The 27,234-nt window shown below is 42.1% G+C and overlaps 2 protein-coding genes across 2 annotated transcripts in view; both read right to left on the minus strand.

The window, feature by feature from the left end:
- Window positions 1-27,234, minus strand: part of vapal (VAMP (vesicle-associated membrane protein)-associated protein A, like) — a 71,776-nt gene that overhangs the window by 13,048 nt on the left and 31,494 nt on the right. Inside the window, exons 2-3 of the mRNA XM_060906250.1 lie at window positions 15,085-15,237; window positions 2,214-2,317 (exon numbers count right to left, since the gene is read on the minus strand). Coding sequence (XP_060762233.1) covers window positions 2,214-2,317; window positions 15,085-15,237 — 257 coding nt within the window. The remainder of the gene's footprint in view (window positions 1-2,213; window positions 2,318-15,084; window positions 15,238-27,234) is intronic.
- LOC132871238 (zinc finger BED domain-containing protein 4-like) lies at window positions 17,567-20,395 on the minus strand. Its single transcript, XM_060905359.1, has 2 exons — window positions 18,482-20,395; window positions 17,567-18,255 (listed from the first exon to the last, which is right to left on the minus strand). The coding sequence occupies exons 1-2, from the start codon at window positions 19,804-19,806 to the stop codon at window positions 17,760-17,762; spliced, it is 1,821 nt and encodes a 606-aa protein (XP_060761342.1). The 5' UTR covers window positions 19,807-20,395; the 3' UTR covers window positions 17,567-17,759.

Here is a 27,234-nt window from a genome sequence, read left to right on the forward strand (position 1 = left end):
AATGTCCGCAATAGTAACTTATTCTGGTTTATTTTTCCTCACGTTGCACCCCCCCGAAGAACTCTGGCGCCCCCTAGGGGAGGCACGCCCCATACTTTGAAAAGCCCTGATCTAGAGGAATATATCGGATATACCACGAAAAAAGCCATTATTATGCATACACATTCCTTTCGGGTGTTCAACGTGTCTTTCTCTTTGAAAACTCTCTCAAAGTCTTCCGTATTTAACGAAGCAAACCTGGCGGCCATGTTCGTTTACAAATTGTCAGTGTCAATAGTGCGGAAGTTTTACGCGACATGTCTCGACAACCATGCAATATCGTAAACCATATTCAGCGCTCATTCTCCACTGAGTAGAGTGACGTAATACACGTAGGATAAGCGGTATGCTAACAATATTGCATGCTATCAAACCAAATGAATGAAACCTGCTAGAAGGGAATAGAACATGTTTATTCCATCAAAAAAAAAAAAAGGGTCCTGTATGTAGTATAATCATACATATTTTATGCTGAATAGCCTGCACACTGAATTATAAGCGTTGTATGGAACATTCGAGGATATATGTTTACACCCCCATACATTTCATAGGTCTGCTTTACTCAGTGTTCTAACAGAGGTACTACGAGTTTATCCCATGCCACACTGGAATAAATCATGCTTAGAAAAGCTTAGTCAAATTCTGCAGCAGACTGTACGATATCTTGAGATATGGTCACGTGTGCTGTACATCAGATTACAGGATTCAGATCCTGTCACGATAGTTGTACAATGCAACACTGATCTTCACATGCGCATTTTGAAATGCCTGGCACTGCCATAACTTGTTTCATCGCCCGTCTTTGATTGTGAAGGCACCAAATTGTACTAAGTGATCCGAGACCAGTGAGGTTAACTCGCAGCCTAGGAATTCTTTCATGATTTGCGACACAATCATTGTTATGAAAGTTCACGGGGGGTAAAAGCGTACATGCATCAAGATGAGTGCAATCTCTGCTCGATCTGAAAAACAAATGCACAGTGTCGTCTAGGATTTTGCGGGTTTATTATGGAGTGGCGTCATGACGTAATCCTGAGCTACATTTAGTCTCATTGACAAAAACAGTAAAAAGCGCGAATGGTGTGATTTTATGTTCCTGTTGTCTGGCTCGACCCGGAATATTTAAATACCTGCATTCAGATAATCTAACCGTTTACCGAAGATAAATTTACTAACACGATACAGCTGTGAGCTTTCCACGCTGCTCATACACACTTGATAAGCAAAACATGAAACCAAAATATTTCCATTCTCCCATCATTCAGTGATAAACGGCAGGATGTCATGTCAAACGTCTTTTTTGTGCGTTCCCAAAATTTGTTAGCTTTCTAAACAAGTAAAATAAAGCATGTATCCTTCACAAGAACTTTTGCACAGGGACTCTGGGATATTGTTGATAAAAGTATACATGGCTACAGGAAAAGTCTTTGCTGCCCTCTACTGACTCAGAAAGAGGACTACAACACAGACCTGAAAGTGCATATTCTGGACCAATTTCAGGGTTTTTTTTTTAATATATGAAAGTATGTCCCTTTACACACTCATCCAGAAGGGTAATTTTGCACAAGGCTCTCTGTCTACAGCAGAAAAAAAATAAAATAACAAAACGCGTCTGGAAAAATCCCAAGGGAGTCTGGAGCCAGATTCGTGACGTCACCTGTGGAAGCGCCAGCAGGCTGAGAGAGCTTTGCACGGTTTCAGTGCACAGCCTGTGGAGACCAAGCGCTCCCATTTCTCTCATTGTCCAGTCTTTTGGGAAACGATGAGTACTAATCCCATCATGACTGGTGTTGCTACACCCTCCTACGATACATCTGTTAACCATTTTAATAATTACGTGATAACGTTGAAGAAATTTGCAGAAAACCACCAGGTCGTTTTCTCATAAGCAAACCAGCGCTGACGTAGGATTCAGAAGGAGGCGTCCCGCACGCGATGTCACGAAAATCAGTGTTTCCCAGGAAATCCAAATGCCAAGTTTTTTCAGAGGCGGACCAATTCGCCTCAAATGGCTTGATTTCAACTGCATTTTTCTGGTATTGCGCAAGATAAAAAAAAAAAAAAATTGCACAAAATGTGACAGATATTTGACCAAAGTTTAATATAAAATAGGAGAATTACATCTATCTTGCTCCTGAATTTACCCGTGATATGCACTTTAACTTCATACATACCATGGTCTCTGTATCTGTGATGGTGGCTGGCGCAAAGATGGTCTGCACCATGAATTTGTGTTTACTTTTCTCATTGGGGTCGTAGTCAAAGGGTTGTAGCATAACTGCCAAAAGAGAAGGAAAAAAAAAAAAGAATTAGTGAGAGGTTTCTAAGTTAAAACACTTTTCACAATTAAGAAAGAATTCCGTATTCAAGAAACAAACCTCAACCTCACCCTGTTTACTAAACCGTGTTCTTTAGCAAACATTAGCCTCAGTGTCTAGATACTCAAATCAAATTTTTAGTAACGCTACATGTGCAAAATGTTTTCTTCAAAGGCAAAACCTAACCAAATCTTCCCACTTGAATTAAAATTCTGGCAATGCTGATTTTCTTCGTCTTCACATCACATGCTCGTACTGATGCATTAAAGGGGAACTGAAGGCAAATTTTTTTATCATCAAAATTCTATTTCGCATTTTATTAAATATAGGAATGCATTTTTGATCGCTATTTGTCACTGCTAAAGCAAGAGGAGTGTTTGAAATATGCTATGTAATAACTCAGTCCATATGTCAAAGCAATGGCTGTAAACGAGATTCGCTGAGACCTGTGCGAGACATCATAGGACGGAAGTAAAACGTACAGAGGAAATCAAAGCGGCCAACATCTGCCAACATTGTCAAAAGACACGTGCGCCCTCCTTCGAATGCTGACGCAATCAAGCGGGAAGTTTTCCGTGTCCGAAATCGCTCCCTATTCACTATGTAGTGGGGACGCCATTTTTTAGCGCTGTCCGAAACCTTAGTGAAGATTATGTGGGAAATACGCTCAGTATAATATGTATTATCATAAAAATACATGCGTATGTATTATTTTGAAAACCCACCAGCCGCCTGACCTGGCACGTTTTAATTGTGCGACAGTAATGACGTAAATACCAGCGCGACGGACTCGTCCTTATCCTGTCGTCTTTCCAACTCTTCTCTACTCCACGTTGGTTGGAAGTCGTATGGAATAATCTCCATCACTGATGCAGCTGGTAAATCTCAAAATTAATCTAAATTGGAATGATATGGCGATCTGGCCGCTGTGTAAACAGTTTTCAAAATGGCGGCGCTGATGCTTCACGTTTGAAGTCTCACACAAGTCTTGTGAAGATCGCGCGGATAAGCGACGCCTGCCGTGGACCAAACGAACTACATTCAACATGGCTAAAAACCGAAAAGGCCGATAAGTGTAATATAATATGCCAATACGAGTCACGATATAAAAAGGTTAATAAAACCGAAAAACACGTTAAGAAAAAGCAAGTTTTAAAATGACTTCAGTTCCCCTTTAAGCATGATCACAGCAGATTTAGAGTTAATGAAGCCCACAAAGCTCCATAAAAGGCAAAAAGCTCACAGAGCTGAAAACGACAACACCATGGCAACTAAACAGTGAAAGAGCACTTCCTAAATGTGGCATGCTCCAAATTTTCCAATAATGCAGCTCAGCTACTGCGTCAGCTACACACTAAATCCTTGTCCTCTTCTAGGGCGCTTTTCTATTTTTTCCGATGGGTTTAGAAAGAAAAAAAAAAAATTAAAAGTTTCACACATTACTTTTTACCTGTACAACTGAAATAAATGATTTAAAGTGACAGGTCGATGCATTAAAAAGACAAATCGTACCCTGTGGAGCCAAAATAACCCCATGAAAATCACACGCTGTATTGCCTGCTGCCTCATATCTCTGATTTTGCAGCTCATTCTCTTTCAGTGCGCTTATGTTTACACTCGGGTACTGACACGGCTGAAGTTTATCCTCATTATAACGAGCGAGGTCGCAACAAGCATGGTGGAACTGGCGGCCTCCGACACCGAAACGAGCGCCTTCAAGCTCACGGGTGCGTTTCGATTTGGAATATTTCAATTCTCGATTTTTATCGAAGTATTTTTCTAAATAGTTCAATTTGTCTCGATTCGTTCGATCTGGCTGAGCCGCCATGTACAGTGGTGCTTGAAAGTTTGTGAACCCTTTAGAATTTTCCGTATTTCTGCACAAATATGATCTAAAACATCATTAGATTTTCACACAAGTCCTAAAAGTAGATAATGAGAACTCAGTTAAATAAATGAAACAAAAATATTATACTTGGTCATTTATTTATTGAGGAAAATGATCCAATATTACACATCTGTGAGTGGCAAAAGTACGTGAACCTCTAGGATTAGCAGTTAATTTGAAGGTGAAATTAGAGTCAGGTGTTTTCAATCAATGGGATGACAATCAGGTGTGAGTGGGCACCCTGTTTTATTTAAAGAACAGGGATCTATCAAAGTCTGATCTTCACAACGTTTGTGGAAGTGTATCATGGCATGAACAAAGGAGATTTCTGAGGACCTCAGAAAAAGCGCTGTTGATGCTCATCAGGCTGGAAAAGGTTACAAAACCATCTCTAAAGAGTTTGGACTCCACCAATCCACAGTCAGACAGATTGTGTACAAATGGAGGAAATTCAAGACCATTGTTACCCTCCCCAGGAGTGGCCGACCAACAAAGATCACTCCAAGAGCAAGGCGTGTAATAGTCGGCGAGGTCACAAAGGATCTCAGGGTAACTTCTAAGCAACTGAAGGCCTCTCTCACATTGGCTAATGTTAATGGGTCCACCATCAGGAAAACACTGAACAATGGTGTCCATGGCAGGGTTGCAAGGAGAAAGCCACTGCTCTCCAAAAAGAACATTGCTGCTCGTCTGCAGTTTGCTAAAGATCACGTGGACAAGCCAGAAGGCTATTGGAAAAATGTTTTGTGGACGGATGAGACCAAAATAGAACTTTTTGGTTAAATGAGAAGCGTTATGTTTGGAGAAAGGAAAACACTGCATTCCAGCATAAGAACCTTATCCCATCTCTGAAACATGGTGGTGGTAGTATCATGGTTTGGGCCTGTTTTGCTGCATCTGGGCCAGGACGGCTTGCCATCACTGATGGAACAAGGAATTCTGAATTATACCAGCGAATTCTAAAGGAAAATGTCAGGACATCTGTCCATGAACTGAATCTCAAGAGCAGGTGGGTCATGCAGCAAGACAACGACCCTAAGCACACAAGTCGTTCTACCAAAGAATGGTTAAAGAAGAATAAGTTTGTTAATGTTTTGGAATGGCCAAGTCAAAGTCCTGACCTTAATCCAATCGAAATGTTGTGGAAGGACCTGAAGTGAGCAGTTCATGTGAGGAAACCCACCAACATCCCAGAGTTGAAGCTGTTCTGTACGGAGGAACGGGCTAAAATTCCTCCAAGCCGGTGTGCAGGACTGATCAACAGTTACCGGAAATGTTTAGTTGCAGTTATTGCTGCACAAGGGGGTCACACCAGATACTGAAAGCAAAGGTTCTCATACTTTTGCCGCTCACAGATATGTAATACTGGCTCATTTTCCTCAATAAATAAATGACCAAGTATAATATTTTTGTCTCATTTGTTTAACTGGGTTCTCTTTATCTACTTTTAGGACTTGTGTGAAAATCTGATATTGTTTTAGGTCATATTTATGCAGAAATATAGACAATTCTCAAGGGTTCACAAACTTTCAAGCACCACTGTGTGCTGTGGCTCCGCAGTCGCGACCTCTGACCCGCGCATGACTTTTCCGAACTGGCTGCTGAGCGAGTGGTTTGTAAACTGACTAATAGGGTGTTCACACGGCACATATTTGCATCGATGCTGCACCGATGTATTTTGTTGCGATATATCTTACACCGGTGTAAATTTTGCACAGCGTTCACACGTCACAACCCTGCTTACTAGAGAGAAGCGTGTTAGCACCGGTGCAGCCCCACTTGCGTTCACACGGCAGTTTCTGCGACCGTGCTATAGTAGCAAAAACTTTATTACTATCATTTTTTTTGATAGTAATAAAGCGGAAATGAAATATGTGCATGCGTGAAAATGTACTTCCTTTTCCCGGTTGTCATGGCATCACCAAGCGCCGGGAAAACAACATGGATGAAGACACCAGTGTTGCCAGATATTGCTGACGTTTTCCATCCCAAAATATGTTAAAATCCGCCAAAATGCACTTAAAACTGCCTAATCTGGCAACACTGGAAGACACAGTTCTGTTGTTGTTGATATTCGCCATAAAATACCAGGATGCAAATTATGCAATGCCCGTATGTAATCAACTCTCCTCACGCGTAGCGAGTCTACCCCTGTAGCGTTCAGACGTCCCATTTTATATCGGTGCTGCCCCGCAAACTAGCATTTACTCCGGAGTAAATTTCTTAAACCACCTCCCGCGCAGGGTTAGATTTGCACCGGTTTAAGCAGCTTTCAGGGGCTACACCGCTATAACTTTATACCGTGTGAACGCTCTACCGGGGCAGCCCCGGTGCTACACCGGAGTAAAAGTTGCCGCGTGAACACCCCTTAATACGTGGTTAGGACGCTGCGCATTAGTAAATAAAGTCAAGTCAACTTTGTCAAATATGCTATACATGCTCGACATACAGCACAGATGAAATATCAGTCCTCTCTGACCCACGGTGCAAACTGGCAATGCAATAAATAAAAATAGAATAATTGAAAAAAAACAATATAAAACAGTATAAACACTCGATAGGAACTAGACATAGACTAAACACTCAAACAATATAAACAGTATAAATAACAGTATAAACACTAGATAAGAACAAGACAGACTAAACACTCAGACAATATAAACAGTGTAAACACTCTAGATATGAACTAGATTAAACACTCAGACACACACACATATACACACTTTTTTTATATATATATATATATATATATATATATATATATATATATATATATATAGGGCGGCACGGTGGTGTAGTGGTTAGCGCTGTCGCCTCACAGCAAGAAGGTCCTGGGTTCGAGCCCCGGGGCCGGCGAGGGCCTTTCTGTGTGGAGTTTGCATGTTCTCCCCGTGTCCACGTGGGTTTCCCCCAAAGACATGCAGGTTAGGTTAACTGGTGACTCTAAATTGAGCGTAGGTGTGAATGTGAGTGTGAATGGTTGTCTGTGTCTATGGCTACATTCACACTGCAGGCTGAAGTGACTCAAATCCGATCTTTTCGCCCATATGTGACCTGTATCCGATCTTTTATTGACAATATGAACGACACAGATCCGATTTTTTCAAATCCGACCCAGGCCGTTTGGATATGTGGTGCTAATTCCGATTCCTATCCGCTCTTTTCATATGCGACTTCAGTCTGAACCGCCAGGTCGCATTCACCCGACTTACACGCCATCAACAAGCCACAAACGTCACTATTCTGCGCTGAAGTAGGCGGCGCGTCTCTCAAAAAAGTTACAACAACATGGCGCATAATCACGGGCGCAGATAGAGGGTGGGACGAGTCATATTTAAATTCACCTCGTTCGGTCCCCCCCACTTATAGGGAGGAAAAAACATCTATGCTGTCTTTCTTTGCATAAGGCAAACCTCACGGAAAAATCAAAAGACTAATTACCATTCGGTTTATTGAGGTGCACAGCAGTGTATACATATAGTTGCAACAACTCACATAAAACAAAACAAAGACTGATATTCGGTTGGTTGAGCTGCGCGGACTGCACAGGTTGCGAGCTCGAGCTTGGTTGCTATGGTTACTAACAACAAGTTTGACAGGCATATCGGGGTTGGGGTTGGTTTGCTGGCAGCTTTGTCCCCCCCAGTTCAAAAAACGTATCTGCGCCCCTGCGCATGACATCAATGCGAGGGACGCTTCGGGCTGTGAAGGTTCTGAATCTTCTCAATGGAAGGACGCAGAGGTTAGGCAGCTGATTTCCATTTGGGGGGATGCAGCTATTCAAGCTAGATTGGATGAGTCATACCGCAACCGGGCGGTTTTACTTCCGTAAACACTGGCCATGCTCACTGCGTGTGACGTCATCGTATCCTGCAGTGCGCATGCGGAACACTTAGGTCGCTTTTCGTTCATACTGAGGATCACATACAAGTCGCATATATTTGTTAATGTGAACGACCTCACAAAAAAAATCGGAATTGAGCATTAAGCCTTGCAGTGTGAACGTAGCGTATGTGTCAGCCCTGTGATGACCTGGCGACTTGTCCAGGGTGTACCCCGCCTTTCGCCCGTAGTCAGCTGGGATAGGCTCCAGCTTGCCTGCGACCCTGTAGAACAGGATAAAGCGGCTAGAGATAATGAGATGATATATATATATATATATATATATAAATTGGTACAAATAACCAAACAGTCAAGGGCACTTGAGGTATAGCAGGTAAACATGAAATAAGCAGAATAAACAAACTAGCAGCTGTTAAGGTGAGGTAGTGCGGAATAGTGCAAATGAGTGAGGTAAAGTGAGATGTGCGGTCCCTGAGTTCAGAGTGTTAATGAACGATGAGATGTATGTATGTATGTATGTATGTATGCGTGCGTGCGTGTTGGGGGGGAAACTGTGAGGGTGACATGTCAGATGCTGAAGGGGGGGCAGGGGGGTGTGCGAGCAGAATCTGTGGCAGGGGGCAGAGGGGGGAGGAGGGGCAGAACAGGGAGGGGAGTTGAGCCTCCTGACCGCCTGGTGAAAGAAACTGTCCTTGAGCCTGCTGGTTTTGGCCCGGAGACTCCGCAGTCTCCTCCCCGACGGCAGCAGGCTGAAGAGGCTGTGAGATGGGTGGGTGGGGTCACCTGAGATCCTGATGGCTTTGCGGGTGAGGCGGGAGTTATAGATATCCATTAGAGAAGGGAGAGGGACACCAATGATCCTCTCAGCTGCTCTCACGACGTGCTGCAGACTCTTGCAGCAGGACATGGTACAGGCGCCGTACCACACAGTGATGCAGCTGGTCAGGATGTTCTCGATGGTGCCTCTGTAGAATGTGTGCATGATGGGGGCCGGGACTCTTGCTCTCCTCGGTTTGCAGAGGAAGTACAGACGCTGTTGGGCTTTTTTGGCCAGTGATGCGGTGTTGTTGCTCCAGGACAGGTCTTCAGCGATGTGTATACCCAGAAACTTGGTGCTGCTCACCCTCTCCACTGCAGCACCGTCGACAGTTAGTGGAGCATGCTGGGTGTGCGCTCTCCTGAAGTCCACAACAATCTCCTTCGTCTTCTCCACGTTCAGACAGAGATTGTTGTCCTTGCACCACATGGCCAAGCGGCTCACCTCACTCCTGTAGATTGTCTCATCGCCATTGTTGATGAGACCCACCACAGTCGTGTCATCCGCAAACTTAATGAAGAGATTTGAGCTGGATGTTGGTGTGCAGTCGTGGGTCAGCAAAGTGAAGAGGAGGGGGCTTAGCACACATCCTTGGGGGACCCCCGTGTTTAGTGTGATGGTGCTGGAGGAGTTGCTGCCGACCCGTACAGACTGTGGTCTCCCCATCAGGAAGTCCAGCAGCCAGTTGCACAGGGAGGTGTTGAGTCCCAGCTGGTCCAGTTTGTGAATGAGCTGCTGAGGAATGATTGTGCTGTAGAGTATTGAAACAAGATGATGCATACCAGCTATGGGGATGGGTATCAGCTCAAACGATTCAGAAAAGGGGAGTGGATTAAAGGATTCCTGAACCAGCACATCGACCTGTCACTTTAAACGTGAAGGCAAAATCTGTATAAATTTACACAAGGCATATTTCGCAAAAATTTGACACCAAGGACTGAAATTCTGTAACAGGCTAATGAAAAGATAATGCATAGGCCATGGCATTTTTCTTTTGTTTCTAGTTTCAACTATAGACCTATTGTGCAATCTAAAAAAAACTGTTCCTGCATAAAGGCACCAGTGTGGATAGAAATTCACCTGATGTGTCCCGTACATAACCTGTTTTCCCTCAATTTGCGTCAACCTGAGATGATGTATCTATTTTTACAAATGCCCATTCCAATTCGAAGCTGTTCCACTAAAGAATCCTTAATGTTAAGTCACAAGGAATTCTTGAAATATTGTGGAAACCAGATAGAATTTATTTGATATTTGAAACAAAAAAAAATATTTCATTATATGTAGGGCTGTAACGACATGCGTATCGAAATCGAGATACGCAGAGCCACGATCCGTATCGCGATACAAGGCGGCAGAATCGCGGTACACCCTTTCAAACTTCTCCTCAGCCCAAAAACAGAGGCGCTTCCAAACTTCAATTTATTAATACTTTACTTTTTATTTAAATTACATTTTAAACTTTCTTAAATTACTTTTATTTTTTTATATCTATTAGTAAGTCGTTTTTTCGCCGACCTGCGACAATCTTCTGCGAGTCACGCAACGTCCACACTCGCCACTGGCAGAGCATTCATTTCTTTTAAGCGGTCGCCATTCTGGTTGCGACGCGGGGAGCGAATCTGTAAACAAGCAGCTCATTGGCTGGCTAGGTGTGCCACAAGCCAATCACAATCACTTGACCGGAAAGGCATGCAGTGTTGCCAGATTGGGCAGGTTTAGGTGCTTTTTGGCTGGTTTTGAACATATTTTGGGGTGGAAAACGTTAGCAATATCTGGCAACACTGAAGGCATGTCTGCTTGGGCGGAAGCCTTCTGCGGCAGTTACATTTTGACACGCGAGCAATGTCTCACCATAAAAATTCCGTAATTTCCATCTGTTTTCCGCGATCACAGAAAATCATTGGCCCTATGAGAGTGAGACAGTGAGAGAGCCACCCCCCCCCAAAAAAAAAATCTTAACGGATTTACACGATTTGGAAAAATGACTTTTTCAGAACCGAAAAAAAACAGAGCTTCCAGCTCAACAGTATTATTTTGAGAAATAAAACAATCTTTGGATATACATTTGTTCATTTTTGCATACATATTACTCATTCTCTGCAGTGGTCTGAATTATTTCTTAAATAGTTAATGTAAGTAAGTAAATGTTAATAAGTCAAATTTACTACTTTAAAAAAAAAAAAAATCATGGGCGTATCGAATCGTGGGTCAAAAATCGCGATACGAATCGAATCGTGAGTTGGGTGTATCGTTACAGCCCTAATTATATGTAATTGCATATTTTTGTAACGCCAAGCAAAAATTTTCTTTTTAAACTAATAGTTTTGCCAATAAGAATGCCTAACTAAAGTAACTGTTAATATCTGGTCATTTTATGATGCGACATTATTTCTATCATCCCTCACAAGGAAAGAACTTCAATGTGATTACGTGACTTCCTGACTGCCTATGCAAAATTGGAACTGAAATTGTCCCGTACGTAACCAGATTTTTTCAGTCTTCAGAATTTTTGTAAAATTATGGATTTCATAGACCAGATGCCAGAGGGATAAACTGAATAAAGTTGTCGATAATTCGAAGAGGTTATGATTAGATCAATAAACAATTCTTCATTCCACATGGGCTTAGAATGGAAAATGAGAGGTTTGTCCCATACGTAACTTAATGATTTTATATAGTAACTTAGGGGGATTAGAAATAGTCCTTAGAGGCATCAGAAAGTTTTTTGATTACTTTATTTTATTAGAAAAAGTATCAATTTTCATGTCTAAGCCTAGTGAGCTACCTCGCTTGGACAAAAAGTTCTGTAATGTGAGAGCAATAATAGGGCTGACGTTTTTGAATTTTTCATCAAATGTCCCGTACGTAAGGGTCAGTCCATGAAATGATGTTACTTTTCATTGGTCCGGGTTTACATAATAATTTCATCTTTAATATCCATGATTTAAAGAAATATTTAGCAGATTATCCATAAATATTGTTTGAAGAAATAAAATAAATTTTAAAAAATGAAGTTTTCTTTTGAAATAAAGAAATGTGAAACATTTTCTTCCCCTGTGACTGGACACGGATGACACGTTTTTTGAGACATGGAATATTTGCTGACTTTGAGCTTAAATAAACCTTCATTACTTTGAGAATTTCAATAAAATTAGTTTCATGGTACTTGCAATTTAGTTTTACACTCACATAATAAAGTTAAGAAGGTTCTATAAACTATTTAGCTTCGAATTCATCCACTAAAAATAGGTTGTGAACGTAACATTGTGGTGTCCTACCGTGTTACGTTAGAAACCAGGCTTATAAAAAAATGATAAAACGAGTTGAAATCATGATGTTTTTAATATAAAGAAGAATATACTATAAAACGATGTAGGTAGAAAGAAATTTAAACAAACGGTAATAAAAGAAATTATCGATGTTTTTTCTCACATCCTAACTTAGCGTCCACTCACTTCCTGGTTCGTTCACAACCTGCGAGACCTATTTACTCAATCTAGGTCAGCTGAACTGACGCGAGATAACTTCTCGCGGGATCTCACACGCCACAACACGTGCTCTAGAGAAGTGCAGATACAAGTGTGACTAAGTAAAGTAATGAATTCAATAATCTCATTTACCCCATATAGGATGAAACTGTTTCCTGTTAATGACTGTTGTTATTGTTCAAATCTTAGGCTACGTTCACACTGCAGGCTGAAGCGACTCAAATCCGATCTTTTCGCCCATATGTGACCTGTATCCGATCTTTTATTGACAATATGAACGACACAGATCCGATTTTTTCAAATCCGACCCAGGCCGTTTGGATATGTGGTCCTAATTCCGATTCCTATCCGCTCTTTTCATATGCGACTTCAGTCTGAACCGCCAGGTCGCATTCATCCGACTTACACGTCATCAACAAGCCACAAACGTCACTATTCTGCGCTGAAGTAGGCGGCGGGTCTCTCAAAAAAAGTTACAACATGGCGCATGACATCAATGCGAGGGACACTTCGGGCTGTGAAGGTTCTGAATCTTCTCAATGGAAGGACGCAGAGGTTAGGGAGCCGATTTCCATTTGGGGGGACGCAGCTATTCAAGCTAGATTGGATGGGTCATACCGCAACCGGGCAGTTTTACTTCCGTAAACACTGGCCATGCTCACTGCGTGTGACGTCGTCGTATCCTGCAATGCGCATGCGGAACACTTTTAGGTCGCTTTTCGTTCATACTGAGGATCACATACAAGTCGCATATATTTGTTAATGTGAACGACCTCACAAAAAAATCGGAATTGAGCATTAAGCCTTGCAATGTGAACGTAGCGTTAGAGATTTTATGAAGTTTGTGAAATACTGGTATTTCATATTTTCAGTGTTTATGATGTTGAACTAATATTTCTAATGAATTCTTATTCAGTGTTAATGTTTAAAGTAAGCAAATAAAAGCAAAAAAATGTATTTTTAAAAGCTTGTTCGTGTCCTTGTTACATTAGCAACCGGGTAAATATTTATGGATTTTATCATACATTGTAGAGCAGGAGTTGTGTTATATTTTCTTATATGGTCAATGCTTCATGGAAATAAAAAGTTGTTTTCAGTTGTAAATTGTTTTAAGTGACTCCCTCTATGTCACATTTTGGTAACCCCATTTCATGGACTGACCCGTAACTGAAATTGTAGCTCTAACTATTTGTCAGGTAAGCCAAACTATGGTTTTGATAGAAAGTCTTAGAGCCATATTAAGACCATTTCATCAGACAATCTGAAATCAATATCAGAAATCAATATCAGATCTTTTTTGGCCTTTTATTGTATTACTCTGGGTGCGGTAAGGGCCTTGGTCCCGTACGTAACTATTGCTGACTTAGCATGTTCATTGGTCAAAAAAAGTACCGAAACATTGTTTTTTTTCTTAGATTTTTGGCACTCTTATCAGCTGGATACTACTCTCAAATGAAAACATACTTTAAAGGGATAGTTCGGGATTTTTGACATGAATCTGTATGGCATCCCCATCAATAGTGTCGTGCAAACACACTGACTTACCCCTGACAGCATCCTGTGAGTCCAGTTCTTGTCCAGTTTTGGTCCAGACGAAAGTAGTCCGGCAAGTTTGTTGGGGTCACGAAAGTAAAACGTTTTTCGTCTCAAAACAGTACGTGTTCAAAAGAGTGATATATTTGCATCACAAAACCGTTGTCAAATAAAAAGTCAGACCTCGAAATCGCTTGGCACTATTTTCTCTCCCTTATCACTGCGCGCTGCCGCCAGGTGACAGCCACGGCTGTTTCATTCATTGTTTACTAGTGATGGGAATTTCGGCTCTTTTGGCTCTTCTTACTATAAGGAGCCGGCTCTTTCGGAAGATTTTTTATAATTATTTCTCATGACTTGTACATTCACATCGAGTACACATATCAATGCAAATTAACACAAAGGGATTTACTAGACCAATTTATATCTGGAACTATTTTCAGCCACAGCACAGGCAAAGCACCGCTGCAGGCGCAAAGACACCGCGCAGCGCCTGAAAACGGGTGCGCAGCGCCTGAAAACGCGGTGTCTTTGCACCTTTTTATTTGGCAACGGTTTTGTGATGCAAATATATCACTCTTTTGAACACGTACTGTTTTGAGACGAAAAACGTTTTACTTTCGTGACCCCAACAAACTTGCCGGACTACTTTCGTCTGGACCAAAACTGGACAAGAACTGGACTCACAGGATGCTGTCAGGGGTAAGTCAGTGTGTTTGCACGACACTATTGATGGGGATGCCATACAGATTCATGTCAAAAATCCCGAACTATCCCTTTAATTCAAAATTTGGGAAAGTCAATTTTTCAACCCTCTGGTTGACAGCAGTGTCAAATAATTATGAAACATGCCACATACAAAAAACATAAAACTACAGTAACTCATGCTAAGCATGGGCTTTGAAGCTGATCGATCAAGCTCACATTCACGAGCCTCCTTATTCGTAAACGTAGACGAGTGCAAAGGATTTCTGAAGCCTCTAAACACGTTTTCACGCTGGATTTTAACGAACCGCGTTTCAGGTTCATATTGAGCTGTGAAGCATTAAAACGGGTCACCTTTTCCTTTCAGATGTAAACACATCTATACTCCTTTTTCCAACTGTTAATGTTAAAAAGTGACCTGATTGACAGTATACACAGTGTGAAGCCAACCTGAAATGTTGATCGAGGAGCCGGGGTCGATGGCGCCGCTGTTGGGCCGTACGCAGTACCGGCGTGGCGCTGTGGTCTTCACTTTGAAACACACTCTCTTGTCTGACGGGTTCGTCAGCCTCAGGTTAGCCGTGACGACATCTGTGAACGGACCTGAGGGAATAGGAGACAATTTAGCACGATCCAGCGACAAAGACTACGTCGCCATTCAGTCATAATCATTAACGATTCATTTATAGCTACAAAGAAGACATGGCTTTAATTGTGATCGTTGTTTCATATATCAGTACCTCAGATTTCCATTTTTGACTAGAGCCATGCACTATGAACAGATGAGATGCACTATTACTATTTGCTCTCAGCTCAAAACACATACATTCATATTTAAACATTTTGTTTTCATCGTCAACCTTTGTTTTTTTTTTTTTTTTAAGCCGAGCTGTCACTTCACTAAGACCCCGTCCACATGTAGCCGGGTATCTGCTAAATCGAAGATATTTTTCTACGTTTTGGCCTGTCATCCACATGAAAACACATCAAAAACGAATATTTTAAAAAAAAAAACTCCGGGCAAAGTGAAGATTTTTGAAAACTCCGTGTATGCCTTTTCATGTAGACAGAGATAACCGGAGTTTTGCGTTTTAAAACGTCACAATCTGCGCCAAAAAAATGACAACAAATCTGCCCTGACTAGCTCGCCCCTTTCATGAGGGAAGTCGTTAGAACTCTCCGCGGGATACTGCTCCAAAAACAGGGTCAATATGTCCACATATTTGCTTTGACAAGATTCCCAATCAACGTTTTCTTGCGTCTTTTGAAGTTTATACTCCAAAATTGTGTTTAGAAGCAATTCTGTTTCCGAGTCTGTCCAGACGAACGAGCTTGGCGCCATGTTTTATGTTTAGGCGCAAGTGACGCCAACAGAGGGCTATTCTGATGTGATTAGGGGGTAGGATTTGGGGAAATAATGCCATCTACAGGTTTGGAATGCTTATGAATGTGATTGAAAACGCAGATGTTCGGTTAAGTGTGGAAGGGATTTTTTTCGAAGACGAGGTGGTGTGGATAAAACATTTTTATAAACGGAGGGGGGGAAATGTTCGGTTTTAAAAATACCCGGCTACGTGTGTACATGGCCTAAATCAGACCAGAGAGGGTAAAAGAAAATCGATGACAATCTGTTAAAACACTTTCCTTTCTTGAAGAGCTGCATTTAGTGATAGAATTTACACAAAACTGCATGTGATTCGCCACAAAAAAGGGCACGAGAGAGGATCTGCTACAGAAGCAGAGCTGGTTCCATGTTTAAAAATCTGTGCTCGCTGAATTTGAATTACGGTCAGTTCTGATGCAGCATTTTTCGAGTGCTCAAAAATACTTTGTGTCCGTATCAGCACGGCGGGTCCGCCCTCACATACCAGTTTCCTTCTCCAAGTAACTAGTACTTCGTGCATTTTCTTTCACCTTATGCCTGCTTTCTGACGCTGTGTGTTTTATGCAAGTCCAAGCAGATTCAAGGCACGTTTTGTACTCGAGAACTGAACAGCTTTTCTAACAAATCATCATACAGGCTAAACCCATAATTACAAAAAATGCTGCAACCTGATTCAAACTCAAAAAAAAAAGGGGACAGTTCCCAAATTCCAGTCTGCTTAACATGACCTTAGAAGGTTTTACTTTGTCCAGAACAGTCACATAAACACACAGTTGAGTCATTCTGGGAAAAACGCTGCACTTTCAGTTTGTACACACTGCATCCCTTGTGCTTTAACAGCCTGCGATCGAGTGCCACTCGTGTAATTACTTCACGACTGTGAAACCTCCATTTCACGCCTATTCGGATTGGTGGCTACATTTCGAGAACTCCTCAAGAGGTGTATCGGTCACAGGTTGAAACTGGTGCTGCTCACACTAATCTGAAGAACCCTGACAGGAAAACGTTCCTGAGAAAACCCAAGAGAGTTAGGTTCAGGCTGAAAGAGTGTTTACGCTCACCGGCCACTTTATTACGAACACCCATCCAGCGCTCGAAACTAACGGTGTCCCGACGTCCCGGGGACCATAAAAAATGTCATCGGGACACAAAATTATCATATCTGGGACAATCCCGGGACAATGGAAAAAAATAGATCTAGAAAAAAAGTTCTACATTAATATTATTTACAAAGCCGTAACACATGCGTAGACATTCACCTAATTTCTCAGTTTTAATTTTAAAACGTTAACAGCGAAAAATACTAGTGATGCACCGATCACCATTTTTTGGGCCGATCACCGATACCGATCACCAAACAACTTGATCTGCCGATTGCCGATCACTGCCGATTTTTTTTAAAAATAATGAACTAATATATATATATATATATATATATATATATATATATATATATATATATATATATAAAAAAAAGTCAAAATCTTCAAATGCACAGAATGCCTTTATTTTACTGTAGCCTTTGTGACAACATGTCACCATTCAAAATATAAATATGAATCTTTCCATTCAAAATGTAAATAAAAGAACATTAGAAAGCCAAGCAGACAGCTTCTAACTCACATTACAAAAAACTTGGGCTACTTGAAAACTGGCTTGTTAATGCTGGTTAAAGATAAAATAAACAATTGGCCACAAAACCAAAACGTGCAAGGCCTACTATCACAAAGGACAAAATCTTTCACTGCCCAATAACATGGGGCAAGTTTCTTTTGATCATTATGAGCATCTCTGCATTTTTGGGGGTGAGACGGTTTCTTTTGTCATCAATGATGTTTGCAGCTGTACTAAAGAGCCGCTCACTATCCACACTTGTGCATGGTGAACAAAGATAGGCTCTTGCTGTCTGTGCAAGTGCAGGGAAGCGGCCTTTATTCAGCTGCCAATAGGCAAGTGGGTTTGAACTGCGCTGCAATACAGACTCTGCCATGTACTGGCTGACCTGGGTGATAATGGTAATTTCCTGCTCACTCTGCCCTGCTACCTCATCGACTAACTCTGCGAACATTGCCTGCAAAGAGCAGGCAGGTGGGGTCTTGTCAGTTGACTTGCTGGAACTGGGTTGCTCCACAGTGCTTGTAGTGATGGGTAGTTCAGGGTGGCTGGTTTCAAGGGCGTTCTGAAGCTGTTCATGGAAAGATGGTTTGAGTGCCTCTGAGAAATATCTGTCTTTATACCTAAAACAGACATAACAAAAATGAAAACGAGAAATTGATTAGGTTATAGTGATATGCAAAATAACATTCATTTCAGTCAGGTAGCCTAGAAAAAAATACATCCATTGCCAGCTGATATTTTACATTTATATTATATTATATTATATTATATTATATTATATTATATATTGTATTGTTGGGCTTCAGGAATATAGGCAACTTAATTGGGTCAGGACGTGTCTCTTACCTCGGGTCTAGCATTGTAGCTATTGTGTACAACTTCTGTGCATCAATGTCAGCGAATCGTCGTCGGACAGCTTCCAGTAGCACTGATTTCGCCGTCTTCACGCCATGGTCCGTCTCAGTTGTTTTCTCAAGTAGACGAGTGAGCGCTCGGATGCATGGAATTACGTCCGCAGCGGACGCAGTGGATGAGCTGATTTCTTTGGTTAGCTCTTCAAACGGGGCCAGGATGGTTATTGTGTTTTCAATCAATTTCCATTGGTGGACTGTGAAGTTGCATGGCAATTCGTATTCTGCTGCATATGATGCGAGGGCCAGTTTCTGCTCCAAGAGACTCTGGAGCATGTAGAAAGAACTATTCCAGCGCGTTGGTACATCTTGGCGGAGTTTTTTAATTGGCTGGCCGAGTTGCTTCTGACAGCTCTCCAGTCGACTGTATGCCAAGGGAGAGTGTTTGAAGTGTCCAACAATGCGTCTTCCTGATGCTACAATATCCGAGATGGAGCGCTGAGACAGTATTCCCTCATGTACCGCCAACTGTAGCGTGTGAGCCATACATGGGAGCCCAGGGAAATCTGCGTCTCTCATGGCTTTTTGCATGTTTTTTGCATTATCGGTTAGAATGGCGTGGATTCGCTCCGTTTGGATCCCCCATGACTGAAACATACAGCGATAAGCCCCCACCAAAGCCTCCGCGGAGTGAGACCCCGTGAACTCCTGACAGTGTAGCACAATGTTGTGTCTTTCAAAATTAGCATCAATAAAGTGCGCTGTTAAGCTAAGTAGAGACATTGGGCATGCGTCTGCACTCCAAATATCGCTGGTGAAACTAATGGATACGTTAGCCTTCAGAAGGGTTTCAATGTGTGCGTACACAGTTTGGTACAACTGAGGGAGACATACATCAGTTAGATATCTCCTGCTTGGGGCGTCGTAACGGGGATCAAGACAGGTCATCATTCGACGGAAAGATTTCTCCTCCACAACAGATAGTGGCTGTTCACCTAGGCAAACGAATTCCATAACCTTAGACGTGATGTCTTTCCACCTCTTACTTTCTCTGCTGTATGGTTCACGTCGATGTAAACTTTCGCTCAAAGTCGGCTGGCTGGGGGATGGGGATGAACCGGTTGCCTTCGGCTTGACAAGTTTCTCGTACTCGGCATATTCAGTTGAATGGCGAATTCTAAGATGCCTAATGAGGTTAGTGGTGTTGAACTGTCGAGGGGTACTTCCACCTCGAGGTATTGCGTCATTGCATACATTGCATACAGCAAGTTTCACATCTGCCTCACTCACTTTAAAGAAAGTCCAGACAGGAGAAGTCATCGCGTTGTCGAGATGCACTTGTAGGCTATGGTTGCGCGCTTGCCAGTTTTAAACGTCGCTAATAATTTACGTCACGCGATCGGCTTTTTGATCGGCATGTTTTTCCGATCGCCGATCAGGCTATTTTTGGGCAATATCGGCCGATCATGATCAGCAGCCGATCGATCGGTGCATCATTAAAAAATACATAGTAGCTTCACTTTCGATGCACCTGCATCCGTAGGCTACAGAGCAGCGCATTCTGTTCTAGAATCTTCGGCCGGAGTCCGCATTATATGGACTTGGAATGGAATTGCTACCGCACACGCTGCGCCGACTCTTGCCAGAACAAAAATGCTTAAGTGGTTGAAGCGGACCGACCGCGGGGAAGAAACAAAGCCCAGACATAACGTCTCCGGGACCTTCAGGATCCAAAGTGTCATCGCCTGGTCTGCAGGCAACGCTAGCAACTGAATGAACTGAATGAACACTGTTAGACACGTTATAACATACAACAGGAATGATGTGGATGATATTGACGAAGATACCGTTCAACAGAATAAGTGAGTTTTCTTGGTGTCTTTCCAGTTCAGAAAGTTTAGTCAGTCAGCAGCACAACTAGGCTCGGACCTGGCACTATGTTGATGTTGCTAACATTTGCACCCACGTTTTGGCAGCGAAAGTTCATAAAATGGATAACGGAAAGTTCATAAAAATGGATAACGGTAATGGTGAAAATTATAAGTTGGCCTTATAAGTGCCAACAGATATTCAAGGTACAAGTAGATGAAATGAACATAAAAGGGGTCTTATTTTCAACTAAAGTGTACTGCAGATGTAGGGAGTTGAAACATTTTCTGAATGAGCTAGTTGGCCCCTTTAAATAAACGGGTATCTATTCATACAGTGAGATCGCCAAAGTTTAATAAACTGAAAATGCAATAACTAATTTTGAAGTAGATGATGTATAGGACATGTGTCGCTTGTGTCTTGTGACTTATTGTAAAAATGATATAAAGGGTTCAAAATTGCATAGTTACAAATATAATAGTAACTTCATATGATAATATTAACCACTGGTTATTTCAGAGAGGAAAAAAAAACGGGGACACTATTGCTTCCATTCGGGACAATACAACACAGAATTCGGGACCACTGGGGGACACAAAGAAAAAAAGTTAATTTCGAGCCCTGCACCCATCCACCTGCTGCGGTTACCTAAAAGATCAGCCGATCCCTTGACAGCAGCACAATGCATAAAAATGTTACAGATACAAATCAAGAGCTTCACTTCAAACATCAGAATGGGAAAAACTGATCTCAAAGAAACGTGTGACTTTCACTGTGGCATGGGTGTTGAGTATTTCAGAAACTGCTGATCTCCTGGGGTCTTCACAAACAGCCTCTAGAGTTTACACAGAAAAAAAAACGTCGAGTAAGCGAGCGACAGCTCGGTCGGTGGAAACAAACGTCTTGCTGATAAGAGAGCTCAGAGGAAAACTGACAGATTGGTTTGAGCTTTTTTGCCAGGAAGGATAACACAACTCATAGCAACCGTGGTGAGCAGAAAAGCATCTCAGCATGCAACAGCAGAAGACCACATTGGGTTCTACTCCTGCCAGCCAAGAACAGGAATCTTAGAATCAAGACAAAGTTCCTATTAAATTGGCCAGCGAATGTACACTTCACTAAACACGGTCTATTCCTAGCATACTCTCTCACTCTCACCCACCTTCCCTATTTTTTTTTTTTTTTGTGACGTGAATGTAACCTGGATGACGGAGGATGGATAAAATCACTGATATACTGGAGACAACAGTTGAAAAGTGCCTGCTCGACTCTTAAGGCCTCTGCATGCTTGTGCGACACAGCTTTCGCAGACAGTTGTAATTTATTGTTGAGCGGGGATAATAGGCGTGCGCGATGTTATTCACCGGCACAACGCAAGGGGGCGCGAAGTCGCTAGGAGTAGTTGGTGGGTGTGGTTAGTGGAGTGTTTATCCTCCGGTTACTTATAATGACTAGAACTGGAGTCGTATAGATGTACGTACTTCCTCACTTCCTCGATCAACCGCTCTTCGTGCTGCTCCATCTTCGCTCGTGTTTTTAAAAATGCCGGTCGTGAAAACAAAACAAACCGGGAAAGTAGGGAAGCGGAAGTGCGTGTACAGCGGATATAGAGTGGACCAATCAGAGCCCTCTTGTCTGCGAGGCTTCTGCGGTGGTCACAATTTTTGGGAGGTGCGCGCAGAGCGTCTGCAAAGGTGGGGGGGCTACGCAGACACTGTCTGCGACACCGTCTGCGAGGACTGGGTTGTCAGCATAAATTGGCCTTTACAGCAATGGGTCTCTAGAATGAGATTTACCAGTATAAATACTGGGAAAACCAGCATATGATATGATGATGCAGCTTGCAGGGGTTTCACTACCAAGGCAATTAAAATAAAAGCGCTACACTACTAATGACTTATTAGCCTAGATGTTAAAAGCTAGCAGTCACCTGGCTGAAGGTGGTGATTTCTGAGTTTCCAATTGTGGGTGCTATTTAGCCTGGGCCCGCCCATCCTAAGCGTGACGCAACACGAGGGCCTGTTGCGAGCTTAGTCTGGCAAGGCAAGCTATCTACAGCTCTTCCAAGCTCCCGAAAAATCGGGAGCCAATCAACTTTGAGCATCTCCAACGGCCCTGGGTAGAGGCGTGTTCAAGGCAGTGACGTAGTAGAACTGCAACCGGAAGCCATAGATTGTTTACAGAATCTATGCCGGAAGCGCTTCATTCACTAGAAACATTACGAACATGGAGCAAGTTCTCATTGAAAACGGAGCAAAGAGCAGCCCTGGAGGTATTTATTGAAAGGAAGGCCGTTTTCGCCTTGCTCCCAACCGGCTTCGGTAAGAGTTTAATCTACCAGTGAGCCCCGTCGCGTCACATACGTCAGAGGAAAGAGTGATGTGATTGGTTTAAGCTTCGTCACAGCCTTTTCTGGCTTCGACCAGTAGCAAACTGAGGCATTTCAGGTAGGCGGGTCAACCACGCACTTTGGGAAACGGTTGGGCTTAATATCTTTGCCAGACCAAATGCTCGCAGAGCTTTGAAGTCGCGTTAGCCAGACTAGGTGCTATTGGTCTTAAGTGATCAGTCTCATTAAATCAGTCTCATTAATAATACCATTAATTTTGGTGTTGTTTAATAAATTACCAAACAGCTAGGTTATGGTATATTCCAAATTAATATGATCACTACTGATGCAGCAATAATGTATTACTTACCGTATTACATAGACACTACAGCCAATAGCACTCTCATACGCTTGGGTGAAGGCAATTTGGAGTTCTTTGAGATTGTGTGACTTCAAGTATATAGTAGCAACAAACAGACACAGTTTAACAGAATAATTGAATTTATTATAACAATGATACTAAATGGGTAATAGCAGCGATATAGTTAGTTTTTTTTTCTTTTTTTATCAGACATCTAGTTTTTGGGTTTGTTTACCTGACATGTTTCGACGTACGACTGTCGTCTTCCTCAGAGTGTCACCGGATGTTAATTGGTGACGCATCTTTTATCAGCTGATGTTTCTGAAGGCGTGGCCTTCCTGTCTGGATTGACAGGTCGGTCACGCCTTCTACTGTCTGTTCGTCCCCTGAAAGATGGCACTCCAGGTGTGGGAGAGCATGTATGCTCCCTCATCCCGGTTGATGGTCCTCGGGCTTCGCTTACGGATCTCTATGGCCTCCCTGATCCAGCGCTGATGTTTGTTATCTTCTGTGCGGATGACTCTGGCATTCCCCCAGTCCATAATATGATTTTCCCTTTTGCAGTGATCTGTTATAGCTGACTTATAATTTTCCTGCTGTGTCTGTGTTGGGGGAATGCCAGAGTCATCCGCACAGAAGATAACAAACATCAGCGCTGGATCAGGGAGGCCATAGAGATCCGTAAGCGAAGCCCGAGGACCATCAACCGGGATGAGGGAGCATACATGCTCTCCCACACCTGGAGTGCCATCTTGCAGGGGACGAACAGACAGTAGAAGGCGTGACCGACCTGTCAATCCAGACAGGAAGGCCACGCCTTCAGAAACATCAGCTGATAAAAGATGCGTCACCAATTAACATCCGGTGATACTCTGAGGAAGACGACAGTCGTACGTCGAAACATGTCAGGTAAACAAACCCAAAAACTAGATGTCTGATAAAAAAAGAAAAAAAAAACTAACTATATTTAATATAAGATATAATGAACGTAATCGAAATAGCAGCGATATATATATTACACATACACACACACACACACACACAAGCATAAACGGTGAGGTAGTACTGCGCGCGCACGCGCGTGCGTGTGTGTGAGAGAGAGGGATAGCGAGGGTGTGTGTGTGTTTTGGGGGAGGTGAGAATCACCTCGTGGTCTTCTTGAGACAAAGGAATTAGCCGTAGTTGCTAATCCACTACACTATAACATTACTCAATCCACTGAAATCTTGATGAGGTCAAAATGTGTAATAATGAAATTCAAGGTGTTAGAAAGGATAGAGAAAAGCATGCAACAACCTATCTATTAAAACAACTGAGAGAACGATATAGAACCACAATGATCAACTCAACACTCAGTATCTACAGTGTGCACAATTAAATCGTTCCTGAGTTTAAATTCACACTACTTCATAAAGCTAATTCCTAAGACTAATTTGCCCAAATGCCAGCCTTGCTTCCAGATATCCTGAAGTTTCGCGGGGTTCACAGAAGCTCGTGGGTCACTTCCGTGAAAGCGCAGAGGTTTCCTTGGTCCGAACTTCGTCGTTCATGAGGAAAAGTCTCTGATCAAACAATGTGCACAGCGATCAAGTCAGAAGGAATCCGGTCGCTTCTAACTTTTAATTAACTGCTTGGGCTGCAGTCGTAACGTTACTAATAATAAACAAAACCGGTTGTAACTCAATTGAGTGAGACAGCGCAACTTAAGCACTCTTTACCGCGGCCAGTGGTAAATACGAGAGCGCGCTGAGTCCTTTTTCTTGCAAGGGAGACGTCTTGATCTTGGATGTTCTGATGAGCGGGTGTCTCTTTATGTCTGTATGACACAGAGTCCACAGCGCGAAAGAGGAAGAGAGAAGGTTTCCGGGTCACTTATAGAGTCATGGAGGAAGTGACGTAGGTGATCCCGCCTAGGTGTGACGTAGGTCATCGCGGAAGTTAGTTGATGGGAGTTGTAGTTCTAGACGGGACTGTGGCTGTCCCTACACAATGACACATTTGCTTATTATTACTATTATTCTATCCACATTCACCGGATATGAGCAAATCGCGCGCTCTGATTGGCTACTCTACCACTAGGCTATCAGCTCATATACTGCGAGTAGAGAAAAACAACATACTCCGCCATTTTGCTGGACCAACCGAGGACGAAAAAAAAAAAACTCGACTCGAAAACAGAACCCCAAAAAAGCAACAAAATATGGAATGAAAAGGTGTTTGATGGTAAGAACTCCCCCCAAGAACCATTATAGCATTTTTCACAAATTGCCACCTTCATGTCACCAGTTTGTTTACATTCTTCATCTTTAAGCATTAAAATTTGTTGAAATTTTTTTAGACTGGTTCAAAAAGCTCAAAAGAAACTTGAAAAATTACAGAACTGAAAATGTCCAAGGAAGAATTAAATGAACGTCTAAAGCTATTCTATACCTCGGCACGACAGCAAGATGGCACTTTCTACAAAAAAACAACACTAAAAAAGTCAATTTGTGCAGCCATCGATAGGTTAAGTAGTCCGCCTAAGCAGAAATGATCAGATGTTTTGTATAAAGTTTTTATTTATCGAATTTGCAAAAAAGGCTCAGTTTCTCAAAATCTAGTGAATGTGGATATAATAAAACAATCATTTCCACTCACTCAATCTCGTCGTACATGGTTTATCCGCTCATATACGACTCGATTTCGTGGAGTAACTGTTAAATACATGCAAAACCAGAGCAGTGAGAGAAACAAAGTTATAGGTTGCAGAGCTCAAGGTTTTCCTGCAAATTCCCATTTTCGAGTCTGCCAGTTCCAATGTCATGTGGTAGTTCAGTGGTAAAGGTTCCGTGCTCATGACTAGAAGGTTGAGAGTTCTCAGCGAGAACCATAATCCTCAAGCGCAGTTCTTAGATCAAAGCACGTAAATGACTTGCGCTGCATTTGCTCAGTCATTACAGACTGTACCAAGACTTGAGTACAGGTATACTAAAATTACGCAATGCTGAGTTACTGATCAATAACAAGTCATATAAGGATGAGATAAGATAAGCAAGGGTGGAGAAATCAGCAGTTTATTAGCTAGCCTAATGGGAAACTGGAAACACCAATACGCTTGCGCAATCTCGTGTAACTGAGTAGCCTAAAAAAAATGATAGCTAATGTAATCATTTATGACAAGACAGTTAACTTATTTAAAAGGGAACTGAAGGCAAATTTATCAAAATTTTATTTCTCCCATTTTATTAAATATCGGAATGCATTTTTGATAGCTATTTTGTCACTGCTATAGCAAGTTATGAGGGTTTGAAATATGCTATGTAATATATCAATCCATATGTCAAAGCAATGACCGTAAACGAGATTTGTTGAGACCTGTGCAAGACATCATAGGACGGAAGTAAAACGTACAGCGGAAATCAAACCGTGTCCAAAATCGCTCACTCGTTCACTACTCCCTACTCAGGGAATTACTATATAGAGGACTATACAGTGAGCTCATTGGTAAAATGAAAAAACGCTTTCAGACACTAGTCCGTCGCGCTGGTATTTACGTCATTACTGTCGCACAATCAAAACGTGCCAGATCAGCTGGCTGGTGTGTTTTCAAAATAAATACATGCATGTATTTTTGTGATAAATCCATTTTATACTGAGCGTATTTCCGACATTAATCAATACAAAGTACCTGCATCTTTCAGTTCTTTTAAATCAAGGCTGAATACTTTCTTCTTTGCCGCTGCCTTTTATTAAATCAAATTTGAGACTTTTAATTTGATTTCTTTCAGCGCAACTGCAATGCATGATGGGATATATTGCTTTGGTTAGTCACCATCGTTGTACACTACTTTTCGTAATGCATTGTGGGATACTTTGAGTGCACTATATAGGGTGTAAATAATCCTCACTAAGGTTTCGGACAGCACTACAAAACGGCGTCCTCACCATTATAGTGAGTAGGGAGTGATTTCAGACACAGGGAAAGTGACCAACATTGTCAAGAGAGACGTGCGCGCTCTCTTTCGAATGCGGATGTAATAAAGCCGGAAGTTGTGTTTGTTTTGATAGCAATCAGGAACGTAGGCAGTAATCATCATTTAAACTCGTTTTTGTGCAATATTTTGTTTGGAAAACAGTTTTCAAAATGGCGGCGCTGACACTTCACGTTTCGAAGTCTCGCGCAAGTCTCGTGAAGATCGCGCGGATAAGC

Source organism: Neoarius graeffei, chromosome 23, assembly GCF_027579695.1.
Source record: "Neoarius graeffei isolate fNeoGra1 chromosome 23, fNeoGra1.pri, whole genome shotgun sequence".
Lineage (NCBI taxonomy): Eukaryota > Metazoa > Chordata > Actinopteri > Siluriformes > Ariidae > Neoarius > Neoarius graeffei.